The 10,184-nt window shown below is 32.7% G+C and overlaps 1 protein-coding gene, 1 long non-coding RNA gene and 1 other non-coding gene across 3 annotated transcripts in view; 2 read left to right on the top strand and 1 right to left on the bottom strand.

Moving 5' to 3' along the window:
* TSBP1 (testis expressed basic protein 1) overlaps positions 1–10,184 on the bottom strand; it is a 64,960-nt gene that overhangs the window by 48,008 nt on the left and 6,768 nt on the right. Inside the window, exons 6-8 of the mRNA XM_037736298.1 lie at positions 3,745–3,765; positions 3,215–3,235; positions 1,108–1,115 (exon numbers count right to left, since the gene is read on the bottom strand). Of these exons, the coding sequence (XP_037592226.1) occupies positions 1,108–1,115; positions 3,215–3,235; positions 3,745–3,765 (50 nt within the window). The remainder of the gene's footprint in view (positions 1–1,107; positions 1,116–3,214; positions 3,236–3,744; positions 3,766–10,184) is intronic.
* LOC108300098 overlaps positions 1–10,184 on the top strand; it is a 17,112-nt gene that overhangs the window by 6,485 nt on the left and 443 nt on the right. The gene's annotated exons all lie outside the window — the stretch shown is intronic.
* Positions 575–681, top strand: LOC119470223. Its single transcript, XR_005199108.1, has one exon. It is a non-coding gene; the product is annotated as a U6 spliceosomal RNA (small nuclear RNA).

Raw genomic sequence — 10,184 nt, 5'->3', positions numbered from 1 at the left:
AAAAAAAAAAAAAAAAAAAAAAAAAAAAAAAAAAAAAAAAAAAAAAAAAAAAAAAAAAGAAAAATTAAATAATACATGTTACGAATATAAGGATGAATAAAACGAAATCCAGAAAAACAGTAAGTAAAACAAAAGAAACAAGGAAATCTAATATTGTAGCAGAAGGTAGGAAAGAAGATTTAAAAAATAAAAGAAGAAAGCATAGAACTGTAAGTTGAAAACACAATATAAATTGGCAAAATTTAGATAAACACATAACAATTCACAATATAAAATGAACTAAATTCATCTGTTAGGAAACAGAAAATTTTACATTGTTAATATCAACAAAGTCAAGCAATATGCCATTTAAAAAGACACAAGACAAAAACAAACTCCTAAGGTTCAAAATAAAAGCATGAAAAATATATATAATAGGCAAATGCTAATTAAAACAAAGATGTTAGAACAATGCTAATATCAGACAGTGTAGAATTAAAGTAAAAAAAACAGTCATGAGGACATGAGTGGATATGAGGGTATGCGTTTAAGCAGCATTTAGAAGTTACTTAGATACTTCTATTAGAAAATAAGAGTGCCCACTTTGGCAGCACATATACTAAAATTGAAATGATGCAGATAAGATTAGTATGGTCCATGTGTGAAGATGGCGTGCAAATTCATGAAGTGTCTCATATAAAAATAAAATAAAAAAAGATAAGAAAGTCTGGAAATTAATTAAGAGCTTCATATAGCAAGCTAGTAAAAGGAACAAAAATAAAGCAAAAGTAAAGAGAAGGAATTTTAGCCATAGATATACATAGCCCAAGCTATGACAAAAAAATGGTTTCAAGAATTGGAAAAGGAGGCCAGGCGCGGTGGCTCATGCCTGTAATCCCAGCACTTTGGGAGACCGAGACAGGTGGATCACGAGGTCAAGAGATCGAGACCATCCTGTTCAACATGGTGAAACCCTGTCTCTACTAAAAATGGAAAAATTAGCTGGGCATGGTGGCTTGTTCCTGTAGTCCCAGCTACTTGGGAGCCTGAGGCAGGAGAATCACTTGAACCTGGGAGGCAGATGTTGCAGTGAGCCGAGATCGCTCCACTGCACTCCAGTCTGGTGACAGAGATCGCTCCACTGCACTCCAGTCTGGTGACAGAGCGAGACTCCGTCTCAAAAAANAAAAAAAAAAAAAAAAAAAAAAAAAAAAAAAAAAAAAAAAAAAAAAAAAAAAAAAAATTGGAAAAGGAAACTCAAGATTATCAGATTTTACAGATGACGTGATTTTTTACATGTATAATTCAAGAGAATCTAAAAATTATTGGAACTCAAAGAACATAGCAGCGTGGCTAGATATAAAATCTACTCTCAGATATACAACATATAACTTATATGCCAGCAATTATTATTTGTAAAATCCATATAAAGATATTATTCACATCAGAAAGAAAAAACAAGTATGTGTATAGGAATTAATCCAACAAAAGACATGAAAGACCTTTCTGAAAAAAATTATATTACATTATTGAAGGGTATATGAGAAAATTCGAATAGTAGACAACTATGTTAATGCATGGGAAGAACTGATTTTATAAATTAATTACAGACTCAAATTTCAATGAAGTTTCAAGAGTCAAATATGACTCTCAGAGATTTTGAGAAATTATAAAATTCTTGTGTAAGAGAAAACACCCAAGAATAGCCAACACGTTTCTGAAAAAGAATGAAAATAATGTGCTATTTCTTATAATAAACGTTATAAAGTTTTAGTAGTGAAAGCAATATAGTATTGGTTCAGTAAAAGACAAAAGATCACTGGAACAGAAAATAAAATCCATGGAAAAAACAAATATATAATGAAGACGGCATTACAAATCAGTGGAGAAAGAATGCACAAGTCAATAAATCTAGTTGGAGCAACATGAGAAGAAATCCATCTGGTTGGTTTTCCAGATGAGAGGAAAATTAGATCTCACCTGTATTATTTCTAAAATCACTCACCAAAACCAAAAAACAATTAACAAAACCCCATTTGGATTAAAGGCCTGTATGTGGAAAGGGAAACTTTAAAACTGTTAAGAGAAAGTATTAGATAATATATTTCTGATACCCAGATAAGAAACAAACAAAAAAGCAGAGACTAAAAGAGAACAAAAGATTGACAAGTTTTATTACAATAAATTGTGTGGTGTTGGGGCAGAGTAAGTGGAGGCCTTCTAAGAGTCAAGAGACAGCAAAAAAATTTAAAGCTAAGAGAGAATTGGAGGAGATAATTGCAAATATTTAACATAACATATAAAAGTTGATCTTTCATAATAATAAATAATTCCTACAGATCAATAATCTAATACATAAATGGGTGAAGTAAATGAACAAGCAATTTATATAAGGTGAAGCCTAACTAGCTAGTAAACTTATGAGAAGATACTCAATTTCAGGAGTGAGCAGGGAAATGGAGATTTTAAATACTGTACATGTATTCAAGTGTTAATAATATAAAAATATGTTAACATCTGGGACTGTTACTAATGCAGAGAAATGAGGAAACTTTTATATATTTTTGTATGCCTCTATGTAACTACCAAGGAGCTTGATTAATTAATCGCTAGTAAAATTTAAAATATACATAAATTATACAAATGTTCATATACAATGTGATCATTAATCCTACTTCAGGGTATGCACCCTGGATAAACACTTTTCCATCTACTTAAGGAAAACCTTTGCAGCATTATTTGTGATAGCAGAAATTGGAAACACTGAGAATGCATCAATAGGAGACATAACAGAAAAATATTATATATTCATAAATTGGAATATTATTCAATAGTAAAGTGTATAACCTGGATTTCAATACTACATTTTGAGAGAAGAATGCGAATTGTAATGATACTATCAGACGGATGCCATTTTTGTAAAATTAAACATTTTTAAAAAAGATACTGTATTTTGTTCAGTGATAGGTAGAGACTATAAATATATGTAAATAGACTTAAAATATTTAAAACATACTAATAAGACTTTGGGAAGAAGGGAGTGAAATAAACCATGATAACTTGAGAAATATGACAAGAATATTATCAATTTGTCACATCTAAGGTATAGATATACAAGTGTTAATTATTTCTATACTTAATTTAAAAAACTTTCTTAAAAGTTAAAAAACACAGAAACAATAGGGCTCGCAAACCAGATGACAGTAGAATTAAAAGAATATCACAAAGCACTTACCTAGAGAGTTGGCTGACGGTGCTGAAATACACACACAGAAAACATGAGGTGAATCATGAGAATTTGGATCTCTAATCTTTGCATATCAGCTTCAGTCACTGTCACCCCCTTCTCAGGAGTTGACACCTATGCCCGGGGAGCCATCACTGATCTGGTGATGGGTATCAAAGGCCACTCCCACGAGCTACTGCACGTGCTTTGGATCTCTAAAAATTTATAGTAGGTAGATGCCATTCCTATTGTCCTAATTCCTCCCTCCATTTCCTTCTCTATTTTCTTCTCTCTCTCCCTTTTATCTTCATTACTTACCTTTTCTCTTGCTCATCACTTCTTCTGTTGCTTTCCTTTTCTCCCAGCCAATTTGAAAACCTGTTTGTTGCTGACAGATCATTCTAGACCAGCACTAGAAAACTTAGTGTTCATATGACTTGACATATGACAGGATTTCTCTTTCTTCCAAAGCATTTACAATCTAGGGGAATGTTGCTAAGGGGAAGCAAATTTTTGTTGAGAAACAAGATAGTACTTACTGTAATCTCTTTTGGATCCCTCTGAAAACACAAACGAAAGAAAAATCAGTTTGGATATTTTATTTCTGTAGTTTTGGTATCATTACAGAGGATCACCCAAACAACACCCTCAAATATCCAATTAGACAAGAAACTGGAGGCAAAATCTTCTCATGACTTAATTTATAAGTTAAATGACATAAAAAACCAGGCAGAGATCAATTACGATAAATACATTTAGTGAGAAGAAATAATAAACTATCCATGCAAACATTAAAACAGAAGAATATATAGTTATAAAATAAGTTGAGGTCAAATAAAATAAGGAATGGTAAAATGTTTCCTCACCTGATGGAGAATTCAAGTTCAATGAAAATATGGCAAATTATAATGCATACATATGTGTACATTGATTGTGACTGAATGTGCATCCTATGATCTAAAACTTGTTTCTTAGTGGTGTCATGGAAACAGGCTTTCTAAAAGATCTGGAGACAAAGAAAATTACAAGACAAACTAGACATGTTATCACTGTTGTTTTCATAAAAGTGTAAAACTAAACAGTAATATTGATACTTTGTAGCTGATTTAAATTATATTGAATCATAGTGTCACTTGATATTTTACTAATTGTTAAAGATCTACTCAGAAATGTAAAGACAACAGTATTCTTTTTCAGCTTCTTTTCTGAAAATGAGTGCTCTCCTTCTATTCTTGATAGTTATTGTGATGGGAATCAAGTACAAAATACATTCTCTGTTTTATAATAATGTTTCTTGTTTCTTATGGTTCTATGGGGATTTTAAAAATGGAAAATATATCAAGATGTTAATACAGTTGCCACAAAAATTAAAAATACCACTGAGGTGCTGAATATTTTAATATGCTACACTTCAAATTTGTTATGAAAACTTTCATGTACTACACTTACGTTTGCTAGAAAAACACTAAGAATAAATTTAATTTCAAAAAAATTTTGGAATAACCATGCAGCTTTTATAAGTGATATATTTAAATTAAACTGAACGTTGAGTATGGAATTTCATGTACCTACATTGACATAATGACCTTATCTAATATTAACATCTTCCTGCCAGAAGATTTCTATAGTCTCAAGTTGATCAGTACATTTATATTCCTATGCCTAGAAATACTAGAGGGAAGGCTAGTATAGCTTGGGAACTTAGAGACTTAGGATGACTGAGATTTATAGGTTATGTTAAGGGGACTGGAAAGTCAGAGAAATAGTTGTTTCGCTTTATGAATTTTAAATATGACTTATTAAAACAGCAATAAAATGTTTACTGATTCAAGTTTTTCCCTAAGAATGCAAAGGAGCCCAGATTAGAAAGTTATGAAGACTGTAGGCTGTACACTAAATATCTGTAAACAGGAAATTAAAACTTAAGTTATTACTAAATTATATAAGAATAAACTCTCTAACCTTCTAAAATTTGGAAATAAGACAATTCTAAATTCCTGGTTAGGTTGTCACTTGCAAGTGCTGTGGCCTTGGGCAAGCCATTAATGTTTTTTCAGCATTAGTTTCTCTTCCGTGAATTAGGGATAACAATAATATATTACTTTATTCATTTAAGAGCTATTTATTAAGGATCTCCCTGACTGTGGTGAGGAGAATAGACTATAAGAAGGCAAGAGGAATACAAGGAAACAAGTTAGGAGGCAAGAGATATTGGTACTTAAGCTAAGAGTGTCGTAGTGGTGGAAAGTGGTTTGATTTGGAGTATAATTTGAAGGCATCAGAGATGGGACTTGATGGGGGGTTGGATGAAGAGAGTGAGAAAGGAGGTAAATATGACTCCGAGGTAAATAGTCCGAGCAATTAGGTGAATACAGGTGCCAGCAACAGTGTGTAGAAGGGATTAGGGCTTGGGTTTTGACATGCTAAGAGTGAGATGCCTTCATGTGTCTTCAGGACAAGTGTATTATGATTGTATAGGTTGTTCACTGCACAAAGGGTTAAGGGAACTGAAATCCCCAACAGTGTCTCTGGGGTGGGGCTGCATTCACCTGGAGGAAGGAACACATTTTCTTTTTTTTTTTTCTTTTTTCCCATTTATTTATTTTATTGCATTTTAGGTTTTGGGGTACATGTGAAGAACATGCAAGATTGTTGCATAGGTACACATGTGGCAGTGTGAAGGAACACCTTTTCTTAATATGCACCAAAGCAACCTGTGGGCTACTGGAGGACTTTGGCAGCCAGGAAGGGATTTTTGGGTAGTTCATCTTTGTGTGGTTGACAGGTTGTTTGTAGATATTAAATATTAAGAAAATGAAAAGAAAATGCCCACCAGAGTGAATAACACATAGTAGGTGCTGAGTACATGTTAATTCTCTTCCCTTCCTATGGTGTGTAGCTTTATTTTGCTTATTTGTGTACCCTTAAATTCCTAACATTGAGGTAGCATCTTGCACTGGTTAAATCTGGTGTTCCGATGGACTATTAGTAAAGAGGTTTGTTCCCAAGAAATATGAGATATAAGTGACAACAGTAGACAATAGCAGCATTTCTTTGTACCTTTGGAATTTTAATGCATAAGTCATGCTTTAATGTGATGAACTTTTAGGAATTTATTCCTTGATTTCTTAAAATTTCCATTAAGAAAGGTGCAATGAGTAGTTAGCATTTGTGAGATTTGGGATGGTGAATTTCTCTTGACTACTCAGATTACTTTTGTCTTTTCTTTAGCTTTACTTAAGTATAATAGATAAAAATTATATATATTTAAGGTGTACAATGTGCTATTCTAATATATGTATACATAGTAAAATGATTGCCCCAAACTAAATAACATATCTACCACTTCACACACTTGCTCTTATTTTTCATTTTGTGATGAGAATATGTAAGATCTACTCTCTTAGTAAATTTCAAGTATACAATACATTATAGTCACCATGCTGTACATTGGGCCTACATAACTTATTTGTTATAAAACTGTAAGTTTTTACCCTTTGGCCAACATCTGCCCATTTCTTCCACCTTCAACCTCTGGTAATCACCTTTCTGCTGAGTTCAACTTTTAAAGGTTCATATATACATGAGAGCAGGCAGTATTTGCCTTTCTGTGCCTGGCTACCTTTACTTAGCATGAGGTCTTCCAGGTTCATTCAGATCATCACAAATGGCAGGATTTCTTTCTTTTCTTAAGGCTGAATACTCTTTGTTGTGTGTGTCTGTGTATCACATTTTCTTTATCCATTCATCCACTGACGGACACCTAGTTTATTCCTATATCTTGGGTATTCTAAATAATGCTGCAATGAATATGGGAATGCAAATATCTCTTCAAGAAAATGATTTTTATTTCCTTTGAATATATGCCCAGAAGTGGCATTGCTGAATCATGTGGTAGTTCTATTTTTAATTTATTGGAGGAGCCACAATACTGTTTTCCATATGGCTGTATTAATTTACATTCCTAACAACAGTGTACAAGGGTTCCCTATTCTCCACATCCTTACCAACACTTGTTATCACTTGACTTTTTGAATGCATCCTAACTGGCGTGAGGTGCATTTTCTTGATGCTTAATGATGTTAGGCACCTTTATATTTATTTATTAGTTGGCTGTTTGTCTTCTCTGAGAAATGTCTATTTAGGTCCTCAGTCCATTTTATAATCAGCTTGTTTGAGCTATATTTTGAATTGTATCTTGCTTTTGAGTTGCTTGAGTTCCTTATATATTTTGGATATTGCTATGCATTATCCAAATATGCATTGAGAAGTGAGCTTTAAAGAGGCAATTATATCATAAGGGTTCTACCCACATAAATGGATTAATCTGTTAATAGATTAATGAATTATCATGTAAGTGGAGCTGGTGGCTTCATAAGAAGATGAAAGACCTAATCATAGCATGTTAGCCACCTTGCCATGTTATGCCCTGTACCACCTCAGGAATCTGCAGAGAGTTCCCACCAGCAAGAACGCTCTCACCCAGATGTGCCCCCTCAGCCATGGGCTTTCCATCCTCCATAACTAAGAAATAATAATACATTTCTTTCCTTCATAAATTACATAGTTTCAGATATTCTGCTATAAGCAGCAGAAACAGATTAAGACAAATATTAGCCACCTATCAGATACATGGTTTGCAAATATTTTATCCTGTTCTGTGAGTTGACTTTCATTTTGTTGATTGTTTCCTGCTTTTGTCACTGTGTTTTTGGTGTCATATAAAAAAACTTGCCAAGACCAACGTCATGGAGCTTTTCCCTGTTTTATTATAGGAGTTTTACAGTGTCAAGTCTTACATTTAAGTCTTTAATTCATTTCAAATTGATCTTTGTGTATGGTGTATGATAATGATCAACTGCATATGGATATCCAGTTTTCCCAATAACATTTATCCCTTCCCTTTTGGGTATTCTTGGTAACTTTATTTTCTCCCTTGTTAATTTTCTGTGTGAATGATCTATTCATTGTTCATAATGGGTTACTGAAGTCCACTATTATTATTATATTGCTGTCTATTTCCCCCTTCAGTTATGGTAATATTTGCTTTATATATGTAAGTGCTCTGATGTTATGTGCATATATACTTATAATTTTTCTGTCTTCTTGATGAATTGTCCCCTTTATAATTATATAATGACCTTCTTTGTCTCTTGTTACAATTTTTGACTAGAAGTCTATTTCGCCTGATGTAAGTATAGCCACCCCTGCCCTCTTTTGTTTCCCATTTTCATGGAGCATCTTTTTTTCATCCCTTTACTTTCATTCTGTGTGTATCCTTAGAGCTGTAGTGTGTTTGCGATAGGCAGCATATAGTGGCAACTTGTTTTTAAATACATTTAGCTACCCTATGTCTTTTCATTAAAAAATTTAATCCATTTACATTCAAGTAATTATTGATAGTTAAGGACTTAATATAGCTATATTCTTGGTTGTGTTCTGTCTGTTTTGTATATCCCTTGTTCCTTTCTTCCTGTCTTTCTTTGTGATTTGCTGATTCTCTGTAGTGGTATGCTTTAATCTCTTTCTGTTTTGTGTATCTAGTATAGGTTTTGTGTATCTAGTATAGGTTTTTGGTTTGTGGTTACCATAGTCTTACATAAAACATGGTTTCAACAGTCTATTTTAAGTTAATAATAACTTGAAATAGATTGCATACAAAACTCTACACATTATTCTCCCTACTTTTTACATTCTCGGTGTCAAAATTTACATTAAAAAATTGTATATCCATTAACAAATCATGTATTTTAAATATTTTTGTCTTTTAACTTTTATATTAGCATCAAAAGTGATTTACACACCATTATTACAGTATTAGAATATTCTGAATTGACTGTATATTTACCTCACCAGTGAATTTTATATTTGAACATGTTTTCATTTTACTAATTATTGGCTTTTCATTTCAGCTTGAAGAACATTCTCTAGCATTTCCTGTAAGGCAGATTCATTGATGATAAACTCCCTCAGCTTTTGTTTGTCTGATAAAGACTATCTCTTCCTCATATCTGAAAAACAGCTTTACAGGGTAATGAGTTCTTGGTTGACAGTTTTTTTTTCTTTCAGTAACTTGAATTTATCATCTCACCATGTACTGGCCTAGAAATTATCTACTTAGAAGTGCTACTATCCTTTTGCTGTACCTTTAAATGTGATATGCTTCTTTCAAGATCCTCTCTTTAACTTTGATTATTGACAATTTGACATAATGTCTTAAAGAAGTCTTCTTTGGGTTAAATATGATTGGAGAGTTTTGAGTTTCATGTATCGAGATATCTGTATCTCTTCACAGATTTGGAAAGTTGTTAGCAATTATGCCTTAAATAAGCATTTATTCTCTTTCTCTTTTCCTCTGAGACTCCAATAATGCAAAAGTTAGCTTCCTTGATGGTGTCCCATAAATCTTGTACACATTTCTTCATTTCTTTTCTTTGTGTTTCTTTTTTGTACTCTGACCAGATAATTTTAAATGACTGTCTTTGACTTTTCTTGTTCTTTCTTGTACTTGATCCATCATCTTGGAAACTCTCTATTCCCTTTTTTGTTTTTAGTTTAGTCATTGTATTCTTCAGCTCCAAAATTTGTTTGGCTCTATATTTTTTTCTATTTCTTTGTTGAACTTCTACTTTTGTTCTTGTGTTGTTTTCCTGATGTCACTAAATTGTTTATCTGTGTTGTCTTGTAGCTCACTGAACTTTCTTATAACAATTGTTTTGGATTTTTGCTCAGGCAACTTGAAGATTGATTTTTGGCAAACCTTTGTTTTTGGTGGTTAGTTACTGAAATATTATTGTGTTCTTTCAGTGGTGTCATGTTTCCTTGGTTTTTATGTCCTTGAAGTCTTGTGTTGCTTTTTCACATTTGAAGAAATGGTCATTCTTCAGTATTTGTTAACTGTCTTTGGGAGAGAAATGCTTTCACCAAACAGCCCAGCTGAGACTCTCTCAAAGCTTTTCTATGGATGTGCCTGCTCCAC

This window comes from Cebus imitator, unplaced genomic scaffold (genome assembly GCF_001604975.1).
Source record: "Cebus imitator isolate Cc_AM_T3 unplaced genomic scaffold, Cebus_imitator-1.0 Scaffold24, whole genome shotgun sequence".
In the NCBI taxonomy this organism is placed as follows: domain Eukaryota; kingdom Metazoa; phylum Chordata; class Mammalia; order Primates; family Cebidae; genus Cebus; species Cebus imitator.
The sequence above is the reverse complement of the archived record's forward strand: the minus strand, read 5'-3'. Positions and strand labels throughout refer to the sequence as shown.